Here is a 25,255-nt window from a genome sequence, read left to right on the forward strand (position 1 = left end):
TAACTTGGACACTACTTATAGGGGCATGATGTGGCGTAGATGAGGCATAGGCACACAGAGGGGTATATACACATATAAATACAGGCAGACATAAGGGTAAGGATAGCACTGGCCCCATGCTAAAAGCAAGATAACCATTAGCAGTAGCTTGGTGGGTTGCGGTTTTCTTACTGGTGCCTCTCCTCGGACAGCACCCTTCTTGTTCACCATGATCTCTCCTTTGCGGTTGGAGCGCTCCAGGTTGATGGTGTTCCACACATTCAGCTGGATCCGTTCTTTACTCCTGAATCACACACATGCACAGTTTTATATTTCTCTGTTTTCTTGTTTGATAACTTAAACCCTCTTAGATTCTCAAGTCGTGGTAACCTTATGGTGGCAGGTCCCTTCCCCAGGTCGTAGCGAAACTCCAGGAATCCACCGCTCAAGGACAGTGAGATGAAGTCTCCTCTTCCATCTGATTTTTGGCCGTTGTAAAAGATCAAACCATTGGAGTCGTTGGCCATGAAAACCACTGTCATGCTAACCTTTTGACTGCAGATGTAACAGAAGCAAAACACACACGTGAGTTTAAGAGGATCTCCTAGAAACATCTCCTAGATGTTTTTCTGTGTCTGGTGCATCAACACTGTTTCTCCAGTATATAAAGACATTGTATGTTCTACATGCTCACACTTAGACAGCATTACTTGTTTCCGTCATTGTCAGTTCAGTCCAGGCTTAAAGAAGGGTGTTGGCTTTAGGCACAGAACAAGCTCAGTCTGTGAGACCTACGTGGTATCCGGTGTTCAATAATACATGTGGGTTTCACACTGAGGCATGGGACTTACCGCAGATCGTGCCCGTACAGATGTAGCCCCTTCAGCTCCAGGTAAGAGTCTCCGTTGAACAGTGGCATGTAAGCCCCTTGCCTCTCAACCACTGGGGGGAAAAAAAACAAAGAGACGGTATTGAACCGCAGGTGTCGTTTTTGCTGCTGACAAAATTGAAATTCAGGGATAGTCAGTACATCTTTGAAGAGCCTGTCAGCATTAAGGCGAGAGATGGATTTGTGTTTTTATAGCTTTTGGGATTAAGACTTTCTCCTGACGGAAATTCAAACAAAAAAATTAAATAAATTAAAAAACCCTTATGTCAGACTGATTACACAGCCCGCCACTGTATAACAAAGGACCTTTGGAGACATGCGGAGTTTAACACCACAGCCTGGGACCTATCAAATAATGTGGCTATTGTATTTTGGCAGGCCTTTTTACAAATTCATGTCTTAGCAACAGGGTCTACGTCTGGCTGTCCCGTCTTTTGGCTGTCTGGAGTGATTAGGACAGGCACTGTGCCATCCCGCTAACAAGTAGCTTGACATTAAAAATCATTCAAGTGTCACTGTGGGAGTATGTGTTTATGGTGTTGCTTGCAAAAGCTACAATCACTGAGAGGAATGTGCCACGCTAGATGCTCACACATATACACATACCTATCTATGTAGCCGGCAAGAAAGCTTTTACTCGTAATTGGCTGGGATTAGTCAGGATGGGGAAGGGAGACATAGAAGAGAAAGCTAATTAGCTATTGTGCAGAAGACTGCTAATGATGATGACGGCACGCACCGCGCAGGAGACGGAAAAAGAGTCTGGTGCACGCAACAAGGAATCCTTTGCTAAAGTGAACACTTTAAGAGCTTCTCAGATTGTAGTTTCCTATAGAGCAAGTCTGGAGGGTTTTTCTTGTTTTTTACCTAGCGCTCGAACTGAAAGCACATCGATCAATAGGTGAGCAGAGGGCAAGGCATTGGAAGAGGCTGGATGACCAGGACAGCTGCATGATGCGTGGGTGACTGAGTTTGACGACTAAGAAAATTTCCGTCAAGTTAAAGTTTCCACAGCTGGTCTTTGGTCTTTAAGTCAGAAGCGGCATTTAGCGAGCCGTTGCTTCTATTGCTAAGTCAGTGGCAAGCTCTGTGGCAATTTTGTTGATGGTGGAGTAATGACACCCAATTAGTACTTCTAATAAACCCACAGTATCAAAAAATGAAATGGCAACAAGCAGCTTGAATACACAAAAAAGAAAATCTCACACAAAGACCTAGCTTAATGTAACTGACAAGCCCCCTTTTTTTGGTCTGTGTGTGTACTGCCTCAATCCTAATGATTGTGCTTCCATCACTAAATTGTAATGATTTACACTATGACAGGGTAAAAGCATTGAGTAAAGTAGGCCATTCAGTACTACTGGAACACCCTTGAGAAAAGTCCTTGACTGTGAATATTATAGCAGCGAGCTACACTGACAAACCCCTGGTGGAATTGAAATGGAAGCCACAGCTCAGCTAAACCTGCGCGCACACACGCGCACATGCTAAGATACAAACACTTCATATTACGACCAATTCACCTTCAGGCTTCTGATGAGAGCGCTCTAAGCTACCTGTCTTTTTAACTGTTCTCAGTGCAGCCCTCAGAGGGGATGTCCGCCTGGCTGCCACCTTATCTCTGAGCTCCTCTCGGGGGCTGACACTCTGGCTGACTGACGCTCCCATTAATCACCGCGGGCAGGAAGGACTGATGCGATTAGTCATCTCATTGATTCGTGTGAAAAAAATAGCCTTTTGGAATGGGAGACGCTCCCGCTCACATGGCATTGATTTTGGTTCGCCTCAATTTATTTTAATCACCTGCTAACTTGGACTCGAGGCGAAGGAGAAAGAGGCTATTCCCATCTGGGGTTTTTTCCGAATTCCCAGGGTTACAAGGTTGCGCGTTTCTCTTTTGTTCAGGATTTGCATCGGAATATATTCTTTTTAATTCACACTTGCAGAAGTCAACTTCTGCAAGCATTCATGACAACATCTACAAAGGAAGGGAGGGATAAACATGAGTAGACTTCAGAATGCCACACCGCCCAAAGTGCTAATGATGAACTTCAAAAGCAGCTGAGCTGTGCTCCGGTCTTTTTCCCAGCAGCGGCCTGGTTCTGCCATGTGAAACTAAGTACCAACAAACATGTTTGAACACAACACCTGTGGGCAGAAAGGCAGGGAGGGAGGCTGCATCCTACCCACTAACAAGCGTAGCAGAGTCGATGTGGTGAATGGCCCGACGGGGCCAATCATCTACCTCAGTTCTGTATGCCACCAACCCTCCCTTTCCCTTCCACCCTGAAGGCTTTTGCACCCCCCCCCCCCTCCCTTCTTCTGCATTTGATCTCCTTTTTCGATTCAGCGGGAATGGAAATGTCACAGAAGAGGGAAAATAGGCATGGAGGAGGGTGCTACACAGCAGACTCCAGACCAAAACTCTGTTGTGTCCGGGAGAGATTACCGTTCTCGCAGTGTCTTCCTTCACGTCCCATGGGGCACTCGCATTTGTAGCCTCCCTCGGGCTGTGCCTGGCACTGGGAAGACGGATGGCACCTGGTGGGGCTGCACGGGTCGTGGACGTCGGCACACGTTAGACCTGGATGTAGACACAAAAATGTCAGAAGGGAACCACCAAGGAAACATGCAACAAGCGCCAACGTATTCAACCACTGACTCTTTTGTATTCCACTTGAAACGAGGGGAAGACAGAAAAAGGAGAGAGAAGCGGGTGTATGAGGATTTCCTCTGTAATAGAGGTCATTTTCTAATAGGATTTAGAAATATTACACGTCCAGATTAAACAGTGGAGAGCCTTCCTGCCACGCGGCCATGTTTCTAGGCCAACGCCAACTGTGGGAAAGGCTAGCAGGCGTCTGGTGGATGATGGGTTTGCCCTCTGCCACAGCCCATCTGAATTCACCCGTTATTACTTTAGCAGTCAGAGCCTGTGGTGAGGCGAGTGCTTTAATGAACCCCATCCACGCTGAGCTCACAGGGCTCCCCCGTTTTCCTCACTCCTGCGTTTGGAAGCTGTATTTTATCCTCCACTCTTAGCTCCTCGCCACCATGGCTCTTTTTCACATCTATTCTTCCTCTCTCGTCTTTTTAACTCTATTACTCTCTCCCCTCTCGCATTCATCCAGCTGTCCTGACATGCCCTCCCTCTAACTACAACTCTTCCCGCCCATTTGTTCTGTCTTCTCTCTTTCTGCGATCTGTCCTGTTCCTTCGAGATAGCCAATCTCGGCCACTTTTAAATGGACATCGTGACAAAATTAACTTCAATCTGAGGGCGCAGGCATCGGTCCAATTCTCATTAACACCATTTGTTGTACACTGGGTTGCTAGCATAACTTCTGTCACAGCAGTGCTTCTTCAGATTTACATGCCTCCCCAAGCTTCTCAGCACCAACAAAAACATAAAGGCAACAGTAATACAACGCAATACTTTATTGATCCATATTGTATATTCAAGGAAAATGGCTCTTAAACCTCGACTGACAGGTTGTTTCAATAACCATTAACCTGCCCCCATTTGTGGGTGAAATCCTTTACTATTCGAGCATAAAAGTTAGATCTGACAATTAAATTGCTTCTTGTGTGAAACTTTCCGCGGTAAGCTGCAGTATAACCAGTGAGGGGCACGCTTGGCTAGGCCCTGCTGGTGTCTGCTCTTAACTATATTCTCTCTCTCAGCTGCTTGTTAGTTGCCATCTGCTGGAGGGAGAAAAAGACGAGGAAAGGAACAGTGGAAGGAGAGATAGGCCAAAGGCCAATCACAGAGAATTAGTTCAAAGTTTTTCGTGTTCCTTGCACTGCGTCAACATTTAAACTCCCATTTCTGTGCTGGACACACAGATTTGATAGTGTTTACAAAATGACTTGCAGCGCTGCTGCTGGGGGCATGAGTTACACTGTCAAATTAGCCTGTCAAGCTTACTTAGGATTTGTGAGTCAGGCATGACCACAGTGAATCCCTGTGGAGAAGGCAACACTGAGATGTATTAGCAGAATTTTAACTACAAGGTGTTAGGAAAGTTTGAAGATTACATATGAATAAGGCATATTTTCTACTTATTTCCCCACGCTTATACTGGAACCAACTTCTCAGAACTCCATGACTGTCCATAACTATTAGGAAAATCTGCTCAGCATCTTACCCCAGAATCCTTTGCTGCACTTGCAGTGGAACATCTCGGCCTCCTTCACCTGGCAAGCACCGCCATTCTTGCAGGGATTTGGCAGGCAGGGGTTGTTGCCGCATTCACCCACCCCGCTGCCGTACAGACTTTCGCCCCCGTTCTCCTGCAGGTTGAGGTTCCGGTTGTTGACATCTAACATGCGGATGCAGCCCACCAGACCGACTGCCAACCCTGTCCTCTCCTTTACACTGAAGACAGACAGGGGGGAAAAAAAGTTACACTACTAAAGCTAACTGAATCACACTGAACCTGCAGTGAAGAAATGCCATACTCTATGAAGTATTGTTAATACACTTCATTATATTTTCATAAAGGAAGAGCTAGATGAAGACTTTTCCAAATTCACCTCGGATGTTGACCTTTTTTTCTCGAACATCTGATCATTTCTGATCAAAATCAAACAAACTGGTTAATTACTACTATTACTGACACCGGCTTTGTACCAGGGATGCCACAATATCATATCACATAATTACAATCATTCACATAAATGGCATTATTTTAACCATAATTCCAAAAGAAGTTGGGACACTGTGTAAAATAGGTGTGTAATTAAAAATAATAATAAAATAATAAACATTTTATTTATATCACTTTCTCATATTTACCTCATATTTTATTCACAGGAAAACATGTGAAGTTAAAATGCACCATTTTAATTAAAACAAAAGGTCATTTTGATTGTGATGACAGCAACGTGTAGCATCACAAGAGAGACCAGTTTCCGGACTTTTGGGAGAGGAGAGTTATCCCATTTTTGTCTGATATAGGATTCCAGCTGCTGAACAGTCCTGGATCTTCTTTGTTGTATTTTTATTTCATCCTCCCTATCGCTGCCAGTTCCACAGGCACTAATGCACCTCCATAGATCTCCTCTTTATTCTGGCGGACACAGCGTCCATGTTTTCCAAAAAGAGTGTCAAATTTCAAATCGGCTGATCACAGAACAGTTTTCCATTTTGTCTCAGTCCATTTTAAAGCTTTGACCCGGAGAAGACGACGGCGATTCTCGATCATGTTCACATATGGCTTCTTCTCTGCATTGTAGAGCTTTAAGCAGCATTTGTATAGTTAAAGCTCAGACACAGTGATTTTTGTAAGTGTTCCTGAGCCTGTCCAGTGATTTCAACATACTGTGCCCCTCTTAGACACCCTTTTTAAACCCAATCACGTCACCGACCTCTAATATGATTAACCTAATTAGTTGCAAAATTGCTCCTCCAGCTGTTTCTTTTTAGTACCACTTACTTTTCCAGCTGCCCCTCTCCAAACTTTATTGAGACACTTTGCTGCGATCAAATTGTTCGAAGACAAATGAGCAAGATTTTTCATTAATCAGTAAAATGTTTCCTGTGTTTAGATTTGCAAGTCACACTGTCCCAACTTTTTGGGAATTAGGGTCGTACATTAATTGTACACGTATAAATAAACAGGTCAAAACACCTTCCATCAACACAGTGTTAACTAAAACAATATTACTAGCATGGAGTGGGGGGCAGATAGTTTGAGTGTGTCCACAGGCTTGCAACTAATGACTCTAATACACTGCGATTTGATGCCTACTGTCCGTGTCCTCAGCTAGCTGCAAGCTCTGGGGCTGAAAAATGAAGCAAACAAAACAAATCCCAAAGTGCCAAAAACTGCAATTCTTTGAACTTCCGATTGAAGCTGTACTAAAAGCAGATTCCCGTGTTTAAATTCCCAACTTTACAGCAAATTTATGACTTAAACGTTTCTACTAATTTTATAACATGAAGAATTTTTTTTTCATAAAAGCAATTTATTTTAAATATTCCCATATTGTTATCCTCCTACTCTTTAGTGCACTTCTATTAAGACCAATGGATGAACAAGCAGCAGATGGGGAAAAAACAAATCGAAGATGGGGCCGCGCTCTATGAAACCATTCTAGGCAACTATCCTCACATGACTTAACGGAAGGTACCAGATGAATACAAATAACGGCAGTCGATTTATCAAAAAGCTGCACATGGCTAATTTTTCCCTCAAAAGTCTCCGACTAGGTTACGGGCCACTGAAGTGGGATTAACATTAGTTAACTCTACACTGAATAAAAAAATGGCAAATCAGCAAAATTAGCATAAACAGAAAACTTGATTGGTGCCGCTTGGAATTAGCTAGATACTGAATATATAAAAGCTGTAGAATGAAATATTAAAATGAGCCACAGATGATGGACTTTGTGTCTGCACATCACTATTAACACAATGGTGTGACTGTAACTGCAATTCCAAGGTCTTACTCTTGCTTGATGTCCTCAGGCACTCCTCCGATGAACAGGTTGGTGTCGAGGTTGAGGCCATCTGTGCCCCGTGGGCTCTCGCCCTCGATGTGTGGCTCGCTGTCCACGCTGAGCATGGCGTTTCGGCGGTTGCGAGTCACCACCAGCTGATGCCAGCGGCCTTGACTGATTTGAACTTTGCTGAGGGCCGTGCCTGTGCCCGAACCTGTGTTGAACCTGAAAAGGGATGATACAGAATAAGTTAGACACCTCACTTTACCAAAAGATCCCTCTATTTCTGCTGACTTTGATACTTTCATCAGGCAGGTATTTTATTTTTCAAAATATCCAACTTGACTACAATGACTACAAGAAATCTGCTCATAATGCTCAACAAGACAAAGGTGGAGGAAAGAAAGAAGATACAAAAGTGTTTATTTGGAATTTCAGACTGGAGCATGTGACTGAAATGACTGGAATCACATCCTCATTTTTAATTCAACCTTTTTTCTAATGAGGTTTTGTTGAGAGAAAAAGGCCGTATGATCACAGAAAAGAGCCGTCGTGTATGTGCACCCACACATATGGTAGCATTATCGCAACCTGAGAGCAATTATCTGCCACAAATAATTAGTTCTTCTCCCCACGTCTTGGATTTGCAGAGCTGTGGGTGGTAATCTCACAGCTGTATTTCTAGAATTGAGGCAGAGCTCTATTTGAAAGCACAAGTGACTAATGATCTCCTTTAGTTTGCTATTGATTTTACCCTGAATAGAGCAATCTAACCTGGCCAGGTTGGGAGAAACTGAAAGACCTTGCAGGGGTCAGGGTGAAATGTGAGAACCAGAAAGACAAGGGAAGCTAACATTAGAAATAAAAGGTCCGAAAAAGATGCACTGCAGCATCTCTAATTAGCTCATTCTTGTCTCTTCTGAAGATGTTCCCGTCCCCAAATGATTTTTTATTCATACGTCTCCGGCAGAGAGAAGAGATTAGTGCTAGTGTTTTTGCAGGTTTCTGGCAGGAAAAGTCTCGTCTCTCATGAGACTAGATAAGACCTGCAGTTACTGTCAGCTTCAGTTTAAAGTGTAATACTAGATATTTTGCCCACATAAATCTCCAGTGTGCATGTTAAAGGGGCAAAACACCAGTTTTACATCAGGATCAATTTCCTAACGGTGACCCAGCCTGACTTTAAGTCTGCAAATATACTCCATCCATTCCATGATGGAATAAAAGCTGTAGATGGTTACCAAGAAGGGATGATGAAAAAAACATCATTATTTGTTTGGCTACATTTGATTATTTATTCTTCTATTTTTTGCTTTGGTCCTAGAGTGATACTGCCCCCACCAGTGTTGACAACATGCACAAAAACACACTTGTACCACTTCAAACCTGACTACTACATGCACAGTTCTGATGGAAAAGAGTCATTTAAAGCATCTAAGCTGAAATTTCTTTCTCATTCAATACATCTGTAAATACAAACACCACATTTTGTAAATACAGATTAGATTTTTCCTTTGTTTATCTGTGTGATTAAAGATAACATATAAAATGTGCACTTGGGACATTAGCATATATTCCCGAGTATATATTCCTTCCACCTGTAATCATGTGAACTGTAGCTTTTTCTTTTCCCGGCACAGCCGTTTTTCCGACATGTTTACTCACTGTAATTATTTGCCTCATTATCTTTAGTGCCGTCTCTTTGTTTTATTCTTATCTGCATCTGTTGTCAGCTGCTGCTGCAATGACCCGGTTTCATAGTGTTGATCATTAAAATTTCATCTTATTTTTGCCACGATGGATGTGAAAGTAAAAAGCCCACTGAATTCAATCAAAAAACAAAACATCAGGACCACTGATGTTAGCCGACAAGGTCCCTCTTAAATCAGCTGACGTTCACCTGAGCTCCACCCTGCCGTTGACCAGAGCAAGAGAGATGAAGTCCTTCTTGCGATCCTGGCCGTTGTAGAGCAGGATGCCGTCCATCTCAGAGGCTCTGAACTCCATGGCGATGCGGACAGTGTGGTACGCGCTCATGGTTGGGAAGGCCAAGTAGGACTGGCCTCCAAATGACGGGATGTAGTACTTGATCACTGTGGAGGAAAGAAGACAACGAGACATTCTCGTCATTATTATGTGATTTGCTTGATTGCGGTGTGAGAGAAGCTTCATGCACGTTATGATGCGTGAGCGGCACGTGACAGAAAATGAGAAGAATTCTGTTTATTTTACAGGATTGATGTTTTCACCAAAGGCTTGATAGGTTTATCAAAAGCAGAAGGTGCAGAAAGAGGAGCCATCGTGCACAGTCTCACACGCGTGCACACACAAACACACACAGGAAATGTTTGTTTTTTGTGAATCTACTTGACAATTCTGATTATTATCATGCATTATCTCTCCTGGGCTCCTTTTTTTTCCCACCGTCCATCTGTCTTCCTGTCCGTCTCTCTGAGGAGAACGGCATCTGATGAGCTCTCGCTTTTCTAATGACTTGATTGATCTCGGGGAGGCTGGTTGTGCAGTTTTGTGTGTATGCGTGCATGATTTCATTTAAGCACTCTAACGCAAAGATCCACACTGATTCTCACCAGCTAATCCCCATCAAAGCAATTAGTGTCAATTATCTTAAGACGCAGCTGCGTGAGGTTGCTCCCCATTTCAGAAAAATCCCAGAGTAGAGTAAGAGGGAAGAAAGGAAGGAGCTGCGCTTCTCTAAAAAGTTCTCCCAGGTTTATGGTTTTCTCTGCGGCCTCGGCTGGATTTTGTGTAGCCTTTGGTGCACGGCTCAGTGGTCGCTCATTTCTGAGATGTTGGGCCTGTCTGAATCACTCGAGATGAGCTTGAAGCGCAGCAGTTGGGGAGAAACTCAATCACACCTCAGCTCTTTATTTCCAAGGGTTTTCTTTTTTCTTCAACACCGACCGTAAAACTGACACTCTGTACAGTGCTGTGATTGCTCGCTGATAAACCGTCGAGCTTTATACGATCCAATAAATCCACATCTGTGGCCACATAACATTTCATTTACATATTTCAAAGCTAACTGAAAGTCATTACTCCCACTGCCAATTAAGGTGTCACCTTGCAGACGCTACAACCACGCCAAACCAAAGCATGACGCGGAGAATGCATTTCTTCTTTCGCTTTAAAATAGCGTTTTATTTGATCAAGTGTTTCTAATATTTGATTTTTTTCCTATTATAATGGTATGTTTCTGCTACTTTATAAATACATCAAAGCACTTGAAGATGTGGTTAGTAGTGATTATAAAACAGCTAAAAAGCATGATTGGCACAATGAAAAGTGGAGTGCCTAAAACCCACTTAGCTGCTGCAAAATCTCTGTAACCGTTAGCCTTTGGTGGGTTCTTTGAAATTGCTAATTGCAAAGTAGCAAATTACAGGGAAAGTCTGTCTGAGCTCATTTTCTTAGATGAGTCTGAAATAAGCCGAGACTTTGAAACTTTTGATTTAAGAGTAATCAGAAATGTGGCAAAAGATACAGTTCCTAAAGAAAATGAAAACTCTGTGCTGACCCACCCTTCTCGCACACAGTCCCTCCGCGGCCCGCGGGGCACTTGCAGTTGAATTCGCTGCCGTTTTCCTCGCACGTGCCTCCGTGGAGACAGGGGTGGGAGTCGCAGGGCTTCTGCAGCACCTTGTGGTAAGGCCTGGTTGTGAAGCGGGCAACGGTAGTGGCTGGAGGCAGGGCAGTAGTGGTTAGAGGCGAGGTAACCGGCACCAATTTATGTCTGCCGCTGAAGGGCCTGCGGGTGGTGGCTGTCGGTCGACGGGTGATGTAAGGGGAAGTTGTAGGAGGCCTGGTCGAGGTGGTGGGAGCAGCTGTGGTGACTGACGCTGTGGTGGTAGTGGTAGTGGTGGTGAAGATGGAGATGGAGGACAGGCCTGTCAACAGAGGTGGTTGGAGAACAAAAGGATTTGGAAAAAGGAAATAAAAGGGACATTAAAGTATGTTGAGCCTGCGGTTCTGAGACTTTCTATTCAAGACCTGTAAAACCTTTGATAAACTACCTCATGAATAACTTAAAACTCCCTTTCATTTTATTAATCCCTACACACTCCTGTTAAGTCCACACTGTATTACCATAATTGGTGAAGCGAATATTCTCATCCTCCGGCTTCTTCACAGAGATGCTGGTGTCTTTGGAGGCCTTTAACTGTTTCAGCAGGGCTCCTACGATGTCCTCCACGGTGAATCTTGTATCTACAACAAACAAGAGGTACAAGCATTTAGAGCAAGGCCTCTGAGGAGCACTCCAAAGCAAATACAAGGCTTGAGCTCCTTAAATGTTAAAAGGGATATATCAAACAGCCCTATGTATGACAGTTGGGAGGGTCTCCGTGGACCACTTGTCCTCCAGCCGTTGATTGTCCGGCTTTTTTCCAGATGAATTGGTCTCATAATGTTCGCCGCAGATGTTTGCTTTACAGGCCATGGAGGAGCGGCACATAACGGCACCCGATAACCCACGTGAAGGATATCAAGGACACTAAATGAGGCTCATAAAACGATGGAATAAAAATAAAAAGGAACGGAGGAAGCTGATGTTCTGTGTGGTAGTTTAAAGAAGCAGCTGCTGCATATGACCCAAGATCCAAGAAAAGTATTGTAACATGATGATATTTAGACAATACCCAATTCCTTAGATATCCTGCAGGTCCTTCAGGTTTTAGATGTGTCCTTGATCCAACACAGTTGATTTAAATGGCTATATGACCTGTCTTGAAGTTCTCCAGATGCCTGGGAATGAACTATTTATTTGATTCAGGTGTGTTGAACCAGGGTTATATCTAAAACCTGCAGGACACCAGCCCTTGAAGCCTGGAGAGCCCCACCCATGGTTTAAAGCACGTGTTGTGCAAATTTCAGAAAGCAAGACTATCCAAGCTCATCTATTTACAAGATGCCTATTTTTCTACTAAAAATGTATTCATATCTCACACACCCTCCTCGCTGAAAGCCAAATGCACAAAGCTCATCTATCTCTCTATAAGGATCTCTCACCTGGTTTGAAGTGAGCCTCGACATAGGCCAGGATGGAGTTGCTGGGCGCCAGGTTACGGACACGAACGCTCATAAAGTCTTTGTGCACCGCCGACTTCCTAAACAACTCATTGAGCTGAGGAGAAGAGAGAGAGAGCGAGAAAGAGTGGGAGGAGAGAACGGACAGACAGAGGAGATGATAAATGAGGCCGGTAATGAGCTCCACGCTATCACGGCAGCGAGTCCAATTCCAGAAGACTGTACCCTATCTCTGAGGAAGAAAGAAGCTGCCTCTCAAATTGGGGTGCATGGAAGGAACCCATTGGGTGTGGGTGCACAAACTGACATTTAGCTGCTGCCCTGGCATTAATTATTGGAACAAGTTTTCAGGAGGAGCTAAGATAAATGTTGAGCTACCCTGACATTATGATTGGTTTTGCTACTGATGCTCGTTACTGTGTGCACGTTGTAACAGCCTGAAGAGCTCTTTATGAGGTTTGACTGAAGTGGGATTTTTTAAAATCAGCCAACAGTGATATTTTAACAGTTATAAATACTGACGCTGCCTTTTAACCCCAAATCTGGATGAGTATTTTCTCTTAAAAATGGGCCATTTTTATGCTAGAAGTAAAAAAAAAAAGAAGTTATGTGCACTAGTTTAAATTGTGAATGTATCACATGATGTGATTCTTTTTATTAAAAGTGACCTATTCATGATATGTACACTGTAAATCAGCAAGTCCTCAGACAATAATGAGGTGAGAGCTGATGGAAGAAGCAAAAATATTTAAAAAATAAAAACAAAAAGCTGCTAATCAGTGACAATGAGTGACTGAGTGGACTTTGTTGGGTTTGAGGATTCAGTTTGTTAAAGATGATTTCCTTCATGCATTAAATGTCTCTAATTTGTGGGCTGAGGTGTGACAGCAAAGTCGAAAAATAAAATCCTCCAAAACTGGCTTAGTCACGGTGGGCAAACTCTCCCGTGGACACACGGTCCTCAAAACCACCTGGTCTTTCTTTTCCGCTTCCTTCTCTTTCTCTTCCACGTGTTAATTTATCTGCAAATTACAACAGGTTGTTCTGTCAGTGAAACGAGCGGCGGGCTGATTCGCCTTCTTTCTATATACCCGTACGTTCAAGTGAATGTGTCCTGGCGTGTATGCTCTGCATGTGCTCAGTGTGTGTGCTGGAAGATGAATAGGGGGTGGTTGGCGTCAAGTGGCACACTAGGCTTCAGAGACACACAGGCTGATAGTGTTAATGAACACACATGCACGTACACACACACTCACAAATCACTGTGAGGTAGAAGATTAGGTCCCAGTGGGGCATAGTGACACAATTCAACAGCTGGTACATGTGTACTGTGTACCTAAGCGCGCGCACACACACAAACACACAAAGTTCCCATTTCATCAGAGGAGCAAGACCCTGGCTTGACAACAGAGACATTTGTTCAAAGGTCTAAGCTCAACATAGAAAACGGACAGTGGAGAAATTCAACCAGGGTAACCAACACGAGCCAAGCTGTGATTACTGTACAGGCTCTGTGCCCGCCTGGGTTTTGGCTACAGCTACTGGCATCGTGACCATCAAAACTTATGAGACTCATATCCAGAATAAGGACTTGAGTTTTCAAATAGCTGAAAAATCATAATTAATCTCACATGAAAAGCTGCTTTTTGAATACTGTGAAGTGTCTGGCAAGCAACTGACAAATTATTCTTTAAACAAGTCTGCAGAAAGCTGTTATTTATTTATTTTATGTATTGGTCTTAAGCTTGAAGAATTTCTTTGTCTGTTTATTTAGGCCACATTCTTTGGACGTTATTAATACTTCTGTAGTATATATATATATATTTGTGTGTGTGTATATCTGTGTGTAGATATGTATATAAGTCTCTGGAATTCCTATTTTGATGTAAATGTTCAGGGGAAAAAAGGAAAAATAGAATGGTAAATCTTAATATCTTCACCTGTGTCAGGCAGGTACATCTGAAAATGTTATTCAATTTCTTTACATATTCATGTCTACAGATCACAGATTATAAGAGAATTCTAATATTCCCCTTTTATTAAAAATCAAATATCAGATAGGCCACGTTGTCTGCCTCTGATATGATGTATGTTCCTCTCTAAGTGCAGCCAGCCAGCAAAATGTGTGGTTTCTTCTTTTTTTTCCTTTCTTTTTATCATTGTTGTTTTTTTCTATCAGATGTCAGAGCACAGAAATCACTCCAGCTCAGTGTGGCAGAATATTACTCAGCTACTTCAGGGGTGTCAAGTCTGTAAAATGTGCGATGAAACCTGCCTGAAGGAGCTGAAAGAATCTGATTAGTCTGGCTCTCGGGAAGAGTTTTAGTGTGACACGATGCTTTGAGTGTTGTCTGAAAAGGTTTCCACTCATGACAAGAACATTCTTGGGAATACTAGGAGAATTTTGTAGCATTACTCTCCAAGTTTCCCTAATGGCAACAGTGGCAACTGTCATTTGAATCAATTACATCAAAGCAGTTTTAATTTATACTTTTTCTGGACACTTTTTTGACACTTGAGGACAGCAGAACAAGCTGGAAAAACAGCAAAGGGCATTAGGACATTTAAAAGTACTTTAAACCTCATTAAAAAGCTTATTTAAAAAGCTGAGAGCTAGCAAAGGGCAGTATAAGCTGAGAGATGTAAATGTGGATTCTTTAATCTATTAATTAATCATGAAATCGTGTGACAGCAAATTCAGCCACTTACAGCGCCCTCTATGCTGCGGGCTGTCTCTCCAAATAGCTCGGACTTGGGGTCCTCCATCTCAGGTGTGTAGATCAGGTCCTGGCCATCCACCTGGTCCAGGTGCAGGGAACCGCTGAACCTCATGGTGGCTGGAAGAAGAAGAGAAGATACAGAAACACTGTGGCTCAAGCCCTCTTCTTTCACTCATTCCCGCTGCCATCCCCCTCGTTTCAGAGCAGTGCCAGTTTTGGGTTAGTGATGGATTGTGTGTTTGTGTGTGTTTGACAAGGAGGGGTTAGTGAAGTGTGTTGCTGATCGTCTGGGGCTTTAAAAAAGGTCTGCAGTTTGGCCATTAAAGGTAGAGGCGGTGGATTTGTGGTGGTGGAACAGGTGGACTGTGAAATATGACAGAAGAGATGAACAGAAGGTGGAAAAATGGGCCAGTTTTACCAGACCGAGACTCGTCCCCAAAGCTGGCCGTGCCATGGAGGGCTGGGTAAAAAGACAACAAGTTAGACAGACACACAAACACATGGAGGAAAAAAACAACACACACTAAAGTGAAAACAACCCACGGGCACTCAAAATAGTGCCTTCCTCAGCAAAGAGAAAGCCTCCCTGTGCGACCTTGGGGGTTATGTTGTCCGACATCTATCAACTCTATATGGTTTCTCGGTACTGCCGCCAGAGACGTGCAGTGCGATATAAAGCTGAGGGTCGAAGGTGTTTATGTGTGTGGTGGAGAACGGAGGAGTTTCTGTGCCGCTCATAATCAGCAGAACAAATTGCCCAAATCAATCATGGCAGCCCCTGCCTGAGCAATGCCAGAGAGAACAGGACGAGCACTTGTATGATTATCGTGAAAGATAGTCATAATTGTCTCCTTAATGGAGGCGGACCCATGACTGACACAGCCTGGTTAAAATTGCATGAGAAGGACAGCAGAAACTACCGATACACACACAGGCGCGCGCCGCTGCCCTCTCGCTCCCCTCCCTCACCATCTACAGTACTTTCACGGGCAGCACACATCGATTCACAAGTGACGGTGGCCATAAAATAGAGGCAAATGGACACAGTTTGGAGAGGGGTAAAGAAAGAAAAGAGAGGGGGGACAAGCGAGATCTGACTTCTAATCTGCAAAGAAGACAAACATCAGAAAGGGTGATTTTCCAGACCACTGCCGTGACGGACGTAAAGAGAGGGAAAGAGAGTGATAAAAAGACAGACAGAGCTATTTGGCTATCAGATTCTAGTGAACTGTAAAATGTAATGGATATGTCAGACTTCCCCAGGCATATGGAAGAGTTTATAGTATCTGGAGCTCAGTGTGCCAATAACTTTCACATTAGCATTTGGCAATTATCCCCGATGCCATTAAATTTAACATACGCAGGACCTAGAGTCATTTTTTTATATTACACTATACTGGGAAATATACCCAATGCAATCTATAACCAAGGTGTTTAATTTTTTTAAATATGTCAGTGTGGGCTAAACCAAACCTTGAGCCTTTTCCACATGTGATGTCCTAATAATCTGAACAACGAACAATTATTTTTTCCCCCCGTGAGACAGCCCGTCAGATATCAATAAACTGTGTCGTACAATGAAATAGCAGCCGATGCACGAGGCAGAGGGATGTGTCATTTCACTTCTAATGAGCGGGAGATTGGCTGAGGCCTTCTCGGGAGAAGAAAAAAGAAAAAAAATCCAGCGTATTGATCAGCTTATCGCGCAGCTCGGTTTTACTGGTAATAACACTTGAGCTGAATGAAGTATTGATCGCCAGTGTGCAGTCATTGTTAGCTGGGATAAATATTTACAGGCTTTTGCAGATTCGTTTTAACAGTTCTCTTGTAGCCCGAGCTTGTTTCTATCATCAGCCGGATTCGAGGCTAAATGTCACAGGGTTCAACCTCGACAGAACCTTTCATGTTTCACCTCTCCCTGCCTGTAAATTCTGTGAAAGAAATAAATGGCGTAGGGCTCTGGATGGGCAAAGGTGGCCTCATATCTTTAGGTCATGTTGCAGACTGAGTGGCAGTAAATTCTGCTGGTTTATTGAAAGGCTTAGGGGACCTTCACCGTGCCAGAAATGCAACTCCATGCACTAATTTGTGGCCCGAGCTCTTTCAAGTCATGACCCAAAGCTCCCCCGAGAGCCAGAGTGAATCCCTCTTTTCACAATCAGTCAGACTACCACGGCTAGGACAAATAGACGGCAGATTTCAACCGAGGGATGGAGAGAGAGAGAGATAGAGAAATGAAGGGAGAGAGAGAAGCCCTTTATCTTTATGAACTGAGTGTGGCAGGAGTCACTGATTGGTACAACAGCGCTCGTCGGCCCCTTCTAGTCTCTGGGCTCACTCGCTGCTCAACTCCAGAGAGAAATGAACTGATGCAAGACTGGATTGAGATTGACTGGTTTGAGAGAGAGCGAGAGACAGAGAGAAAAGGTGACAAAGATCTCAGAAGGGAACTAAGGAACAGTGGCGCGGACTGATAAAGAGAAGAGCGCACGTGAGGGTGCAGGGGTGCGAATTCAAGAGGAGAGGGAGATTAAAAGAAAAGGAGCGAGGGTGAAAGAAGAGAGGAAAGAGCGTTCAAGAGTCTCGAGCAAAACAAGAGAAAAGGAAACTCGCTGAGGATCTGTTGGTTATGACTAATATCAGGGCGAGACTGCAAAGTGTTGCAGAATTCATAAAAATGGATTACCAAGGTCAGACTAATGGTTTCACTGTTTCTGTTTTTCTTTTCTTATTTTAATTTCCTGCCACCTGTCAATAAGCTCATTTACATATGATAGAAGTGATTCATAAAAACACTGCTGCAGAGAAAAACCAAAAAACACCACCTGTTCTGAACAATTAAACCAAACGCTCCGATATCCCGATTTGTAAAGTCAACATTAGAGGTGTAACACGAGGCAAATGGTGGCTAATGTTTAGAAACACAATACTGAAAATTGGCCCTTTGGCCGACTCACCGAGCGAAACAGACAGCAGCGGTGGTCGAGCGAGCTAGATAATGACTGAATCAGTGAAGACAGGGAGCAGGCTTAGAGTCAGGAATGATGGTATGTTTTGATTCTGGTGGCACAAAGAAACGCATCCACTCTTCCTGTTGCGCGGGATGGTGCACACATTGTGCGACTGTGTGTGTGTTGGCGACAGACATTCAGACTCGCAGCTATTTATACGTTTCTTACCTAAACAGCGAGCAGAGCAGAGAGACGGAAACAGCCATATAAGCCGGTTTCCATGTTTTTTGTTTGTTTTTTTACTTCTGTCCTCATATTCTGTGTGCTACTATTGGCCGGCGCCTGTGCTATCCACCTACAGCCAAGCGACTGCATCCCAGAAACCTTCTGAACACAGCAAAATCAGAAGAAATAGGTCTCCACAGATAAAACTCCCACACACTTTATATGTCATAAGTGATGATTAAGGAGGATTTTTTACTGTATATTATACTTTTAAATATTTATATATATTGTTGTTCAATTTTCACATGTCAGCAAATGAATACAGACTGAAATAGATAGAAAGCAGTGCCTCTCTGAATCACGACACTGGCAGACTGACAATGACGAGTAGTTGATTTCTTGCACTTTTGTGCAATTATTCTGACTGTGTTTCACGAGTTAACTGAGAGTCACTTTAATTATTGTAATAACAGAAATTGTCCTCCGACACAGTATTCCTTAACAATATGTTGTGCGGATAACTCTGTCTGGATCAATAATCCATTGCAACACTATTTTTAGCATTTTGCACTTTTTTTCCCTCTAAAGCTCAAGACAGCACATCAATTACTGATGTCTGGGGCAAAACAGCGCGAGGCCACGCAAACAGAGGAGGACGACAAGGACTTCCTCAGGCAGCAGAGGTTACAGCTGGAAAATTTGGGTTTTTGTTTTGTTTTCTGCTTTAAATATGGAGCTGTGACACGATTAGTTTGGAGGAAGAAGAAACTGCCAACAAGTCCCTCTGAAACCGTCGTTACCACATTTGAGTGTGTGTGCTTGTTAAATAAGGTGACACAAAGCGTTCAGTGGTGAGCTTTGCAGAGAGATGTGTTAGCTGCTCTCTTCTGCTTGCAGCCTTTACACTAAGCTAATCACCTCCTGGCTCCAGCTCCATACTTAATGCACAGGCATGAGAGCGGTATCAGTCTTCTCATCTCACTATTGGAGGGAAAGCCAATTACTTTTCTCAAAAGACCCATGAAAGGCGCCCTCCATACAAACAGAGCCCGAGCTTCTGCGACTCAAAGCAAGAGCTACAGAAGCTGGTGAAACAACAGCAACAGACAGAAGACGCAGAAGACAGCCGGGAAGATGTTTAGGTAATTAGAGAGTAAAGAAAGTCGTTTTTAAAGGTGTGCTTGACTTACAGGGGCAGTTGGCGCCCTCTGGAGTACTGGATGGTGTCTTGCCATCAGGGCAGCAGCCGAACTCTGTGTTGTCGCAGGACGACCTGTCCTCAAGTGTGGGTAAAGTGGTGCTCGCCATTGTGGGACCTGAGGGTGATACACAGAGGCTCATAATAGTTCATGATTACAGCTTACGTTACAGCTTATGTAGGAAACCCAGAACAGAGCTACAATTTTTAGGCACTCAACACCAGCAGTGATTCCAAGGTCAAAAACCTACAATTCCAACTTTCTCTCGCGTCTACACACATTTGTGTGTTTGTTTTAGAGTGCTGACCAGTGATTGGACACTAATAAAGGCATCTGTCAGGAGTGATTATGTGGCATTTTCACTAGAACTGATTGTACACCTGGATCTCTTTTTGTCAGGTAGAGAACACTTAATGGGGAGTGTTGCCAGTCATCTCACACATGGCTCACTTTTAATGATGGGAGGATGTGATAACTGCTCGCTGCAGATTGGGTGAGTTTTACCTTCAAGGAGTCCCAGGAGGACAAAAACAACATACACTCGTGTTTGTGTTACTGTCACTGCATATCTGGCTATCTTGGGACATTACAGACATAAAAGTGGCTCGGCTTGCTCTATCTGAAGAATGAGTGTGTATATAACAGCGGCGAGCTTCGGTCCACTCTAATGATGGTGTTGGCGGAGGGGGAGTTGTCTCGGTGTCAAGGCGGTGCACTTTATGGCCGCGGAGAGATTAGAAATAATCGTCGAGGCAAAGAGCTAGCGGCTAAACAAGCCATAAACACGTCAGAGGCGAGGGACGTCCTTCTCAAGGACATGCGGTCAAAGGATGTGGAAGGAGGAGGGAGGAGGGAGAAGGGGGCGGGGCAGAAGGTGGGAGGAGGCTGGGGTTTATGGGGCATCTGCTGGCATGTGGTCTGCACATTTACAGAAGCATCGGGCAGTGCAACTCCTATGGAAGCCATGAAAGCTGTCAAATAAACACAGATAAACACAACGACAAATACACACACAGATTTGTTCGGATTGCAAAAATACCACAGGCACAAAAATGTGAAAAGGTGCACCTCTGACCTACTCACATTTGTATGCTCAGATGGTGACATGTGCACTCTGGATTGGACAAACACAGTGACACGAGGAACAGGAGATAAGACTAACACACACACACACACACACACACACACACACACACACACACACACACACAGACGCAAACACACAAAACAGATGACGAAACAGATTAGTTCAGTATTTCAATATCCAAAACTGTCCTGGAAAATCGTCTAATCAAACAATCACAAACTGACTGTTGAAAAAAAGGAAAAACATCCAGGCACACTTGGGTACACATTCATACGCACACATATACACACAGTCACAAGACGCCAGGTCTCCTTTGCAGACAAGCTACATGCTCCTTGCATCACCGAGCACTCTGGTCAGCCTCTGACAAGAGAATAAATCTAAAACTCGGGGAGCAGGAACGAGAGGAGAGGGGGAGCAGGAGGAGGAGGAAGAGCCGAGGAAGAGCACATTGGGGCCTTGCCGTTCCATCAATCTTATCCTGTTACTGCGAGCTGTCAGGTGAGGTGGACAGACGGATGGAAGGCAACATCAGAAAAAAAGAAAAAAATCAAAAAGAGAGCACTGATTGAAAAGTCTTAGTCGTCCTCTTGTTGTTCAACCAGAGGCCCGGTAACCGCCAGAGCCCAGGAAGGCATGTCGGGAAAGATTTGAGACTAGTCATGTGACAAGGTATGCTGGCTCACACACTCGCACCTCAACCTCCCAGTCACATCAGCCTGTCAAGTCAGGCTCCAGAGATCCTGAGATGCGGACCAGCAGTTCCATCTAGAGTGTATTTTACAGAGCTTGGGTTTTGTTTTGCTAGCTGTTGAGAGCTGGTGGAATGGGAGGAAGAAAAACGCATGGGCGATGTAGCAACAGTGAACCATGCAAATACATTCTTTTCTGTCTGAAATTGAGATATACATCTTATGCAAGTGGAAATGACACTAACAGCACCTGTTGACAAAGATTTCTCTTCCCTGCCTGCCTGCCTGTGACATTTGTCTCCTCAAAAGCAATTTGCATACAAATACATAAGCCTGTGCCTATTTTTCATTTTCAATTAACAGATGATGGCATGAATGCATTATGATGTGAACTAAGAGGAGACTATGAGTTTGACCAGCCCCTTTTTTGAGAAAAACCTCCCCTCCCTACACACACACCCAAAGCTTTATGGATAATGAAGTGAAAGAGCAGGGATTTACCGACAGTCTCCTCGGCCCCACTGGCCTCCGTTGGGATGCCGCTGCTCTCTTCTTCAGTCGCTTCGTCCCCGCTTGGATCCCCACTACCCGAGCCTTCGAAGGAGACTGCGGCGGCCGAGGGAATTGGACCGCTGCGAGAGGATGTGGAGGCGGCAGCGGTTGGGCTGGGCTGCGGCGCTTGCGGCTGGATGTGGGTGGAGTGGTGGCTGGTTGCTTGCGCACTTTTTTGTGTAGGGGATGGAAAGGGGGTGGTGGTCGCAGGTTGCTCGAGGGTTTCGATCCATGGAGGCGGGACGCCGTGGACCATGTTAGGATGGAAGGGTGCGACGGTGGTGATGGTGGTGGCGGCAGCAACGGTTGCGCTTGGGGTGGTGGCGGGGGGGTTTGGGGTGGGTCGATCTGCTGGCTCAGAGATGGTTTCTGGTGGAGGGAAGGGGAGGAAGCAAGGAATGGATGAATGACTGAGCATAGATGGAAGTGTTGGACTTTGTTTTACTTAACTGCAGTAAAACCTCAAAAATCACACCAGAGGAAATAAAAAAAAACATAATTAGCCAATAAACCATAACAAAATCACTTAATGATTATTACAACCTACTGCTCACTATAACTTTTTTTCACTCACTATAACTCCTGTATTCAGTGAGTGATTATGTCTCTTCTAATCTTCTAACCCATCTCCCCGATGTTCACCAGTGTCATTAAGTAATTACATTAGAAACCACACACATACACAAACAGGCCTGTTTGTACAAGCAGCCCGTGATTAAAAAGCCTGCAATGGATGAGATGTCAGAAATCTTTGTTTCAGGGGTCTTAAGAGTGAAAATGGAATATGCCAACAGATGACACATCGCATTCGGGCATGTGCACTCCGCCTGCAGACGAGTTATGGTTCCCAAACCAGGTTAAACTACTCCAGTTGGTGTCAGCGCATTGTGTGGAGGGTATTTGTGCTTGTGTTTGTACACATATGGCATGCATTCGTGTGCACAATATGCATGTTTGTGTGTTGCTGTGCCAATGCCTATGAATTATATATCCATATTCAAACGCTGCCCTCCAGTAGCACAGCTTTAATCACCAACAGCCAGTGCCTCCGGTGATGAATGATTGATAGAAATGGGGCAGAAAAAAAAGAAAGAAAAAAAAGCCGGCTTTAACTCTGGCTTCAAAGAGCGCTGCTTGCAGAGAGCATGAGTATCCGTCAACGCCACCACAACACACTCGTGTCAATACACACACACACACACACACACACACACACACACACAGAGAGAGAGAAAAAGAATCCTTCCACGTGAGGGGAGCGAGAAGAGCCTCTCTGTAAAGAGCCCATCATTACCAATGCAAAAAGCTCTGGTGCAAAAGGACAAACTGTTGGCGATAAAAGAGAGATAAATGGGACAAAAACTCCTGCGGGAGATAAGTGAGTTGGCAGGGAGATGCTACGTAAGCGAACACTTCAGATTTAGCCGTGGCGAGGAGTCACGGCAATATTGTCATTATTTCTTCGCTCCTTGCCGTCCCACGAGCACAGATGTGTGTTAGCGAGAAGGTGAAATGAAGAGGAGATTAAAAAATAAAAAGCTATACCGTAGACATGCGCCTCATTAGGATTCGCCTAACATTATGTGTAGGACTTAATTACACTGCTATAATCGCTTAGTTGATCGGCAATTATTCACCGAGGTGTGAAATGTGATACCTACTGAGACGGTGGAAAGCCCGGGAGACGCACAGATTGCTTAAAGCTCGGAAGATATTTGTAATAGAGAGATTTGGAGTGCATAGAGGAGCGATGCTATCACCAAGGAAGGTGGCATGCATCGCGTTTCCTCTTGGCTACACCTGTCAGTCTTGTGCCAAGCTTAGCGTCAAGCGGATTGGTCCCTGGAAAGGGCCTAATGTGTGTTTGGGTGTGTGGGCATCTCCAGAAGCAAGCTCAGCGACATGGGATAAAGCAAGAGAGGAGCGCTCGTTGGGAGAAAGCAGAGAAGGACTGACAGCACAGTCTGTTCAGCTGACGCTTCTCTTAATCACGTTTAACAGTCCATTTGCCTTTTTTTTGCTTTATTTCCTCCCAGTCGAGCACTGGACAGTAATGTCACAGAGTAGAGAGCAAAATAAATCATAGTCATCTCGGCTTGCTTCAGCTGTGTACTTATTGTTGACAGGTGATTATTAAGATTGTTTGTGGAGTCAGCCACCCTCAGTGAGGAGGAGGGATTCGGAAAGCGCAAACTGGAGGAGAAAGACAAGGAAGCCACAGAGGCAAGGAGCGGAAATGATAGGGAAAAAGAGCCTGACAGAGAAAGGGTTTAAATCAGATGGAAAATACAGGTTAACAAATCAGCAGCAGGGAAACATGGCATGGCAAACTGAACGAGGGAGTGAATAATGGCACAAAAAAAATCGCAGGACATGGAGGAGAAGGCAACAGAACCCTGACTAGCAAGCAGGCAGAGGGCTGCCTGTGCCATATGCTGGCCTTCGTTGCCAATTTGCTACAAACTTACAGGTAATAACACCATATGGGAGAGGCAGGTCATTGCCAACATGGTGGCCATTTCCTCCCGCTGCCAGAATTTGTTCACCGGTACAAATGCCCTCCCTCCGGTGCTCGGTACAGTGTTTTATGCATATTTTTTTGAGGATTCTTCTCTTATCGCTTCATCTTTTGCTGAGACCTAGCAAAGAAGCCGGCAATACTCCTCCCCATACTCTGCGGCTGCTTGGAGGAGACTTCAGAGAGAGCCGGGTAACATCACAGCTCTCTGTCACAGGCAGAAAGATTTGAGGAGCTTTTTCTGCAGGCTTGTAATTTCTTTCCTCAGCCTGCCCATTAGCGGCAGACTGCACAGCAGCAGCAGAAGCAGCAGTCACGCTCCCTTGTATAATAAAAAGTTGCAACAGATCAATGATGTTAAAAAAGATCAATATTCACTCATTTATAGCAGAGCCCTTGGCACTGCTCTCCTGTCAAACCACGGAGCAGCTCGGCGAGCATTGGCATGCCACGGCGCTGTGGCCCGGCGTCTGGAAGCGCTGCGTGTAAACAGTGGGAGGGAGGGCGGGCTTGGCTCTGGCGTGGTGAGGGGTGGAGGCAGAGCAAATGCTAATTCGCACCCAGCCACACGTGAAATTAGCTCGAGATCTAACTCCCGAGCCGACAGCAGCGCCAGAACAGCAACCCGCGGTGCGACTGCATCCGGGTGAAGAAATTAAAAGATCCTCCGCGGCTGCTGGTGGGGCCCGAGCGCTCGCCTGTCTCTTCATCGTCCCCGTAGAGATAGAGAGAGAGTCCACTGCGAGGCGTCTTCGTGCCTTCTGTGTATGCAGAAATGCTAGGTGAGGGATTACACACAACCCACATCTCTATTGCCAGGCAACAGAGGAATGTGAGACCAGACTGGATTTTGGCTCCATTTGCTGGTAACCCACGGCACTGAATTTGTAATTACCAGATGTTCAGGGACTTATCAAAGCCTTGTCAATTCCTTACTGAGCATACTCCTTTTT

The 25,255-nt window shown here is 44.5% G+C and overlaps 1 protein-coding gene across 7 annotated transcripts in view; it reads right to left on the bottom strand.

The window, feature by feature from the left end:
- The window catches only part of agrn (agrin), a 258,498-nt gene that overhangs the window by 21,157 nt on the left and 212,086 nt on the right, over positions 1 to 25,255 (bottom strand). For 6 of the 7 annotated variants that reach the window (XM_085261191.1, XM_085261192.1, XM_085261190.1 and 3 more), the window contains 13 exons: positions 21,734 to 22,153; positions 19,445 to 19,570; positions 15,068 to 15,195; positions 12,341 to 12,455; positions 11,420 to 11,539; positions 10,855 to 11,220; positions 9,213 to 9,405; positions 7,322 to 7,537; positions 5,017 to 5,246; positions 3,318 to 3,452; positions 831 to 921; positions 370 to 534; positions 172 to 283 (listed from right to left, as the gene is read on the bottom strand). In XM_085261191.1, coding sequence (XP_085117317.1) covers positions 172 to 283; positions 370 to 534; positions 831 to 921; positions 3,318 to 3,452; positions 5,017 to 5,246; positions 7,322 to 7,537; positions 9,213 to 9,405; positions 10,855 to 11,220; positions 11,420 to 11,539; positions 12,341 to 12,455; positions 15,068 to 15,195; positions 19,445 to 19,570; positions 21,734 to 22,153 — 2,417 coding nt within the window. The remainder of the gene's footprint in view (positions 1 to 171; positions 284 to 369; positions 535 to 830; positions 922 to 3,317; positions 3,453 to 5,016; positions 5,247 to 7,321; positions 7,538 to 9,212; positions 9,406 to 10,854; positions 11,221 to 11,419; positions 11,540 to 12,340; positions 12,456 to 15,067; positions 15,196 to 19,444; positions 19,571 to 21,733; positions 22,154 to 25,255) is intronic. The other variant, XM_085261195.1, reaches the window with a different exon arrangement.

The sequence above is a fragment of the Mchenga conophoros genome, linkage group LG20, assembly GCF_057382185.1.
Source record: "Mchenga conophoros isolate Kocher_MC1m ecotype Shallow Benthic linkage group LG20, M_conophoros_male_GT1.1, whole genome shotgun sequence".
In the NCBI taxonomy this organism is placed as follows: domain Eukaryota; kingdom Metazoa; phylum Chordata; class Actinopteri; order Cichliformes; family Cichlidae; genus Mchenga; species Mchenga conophoros.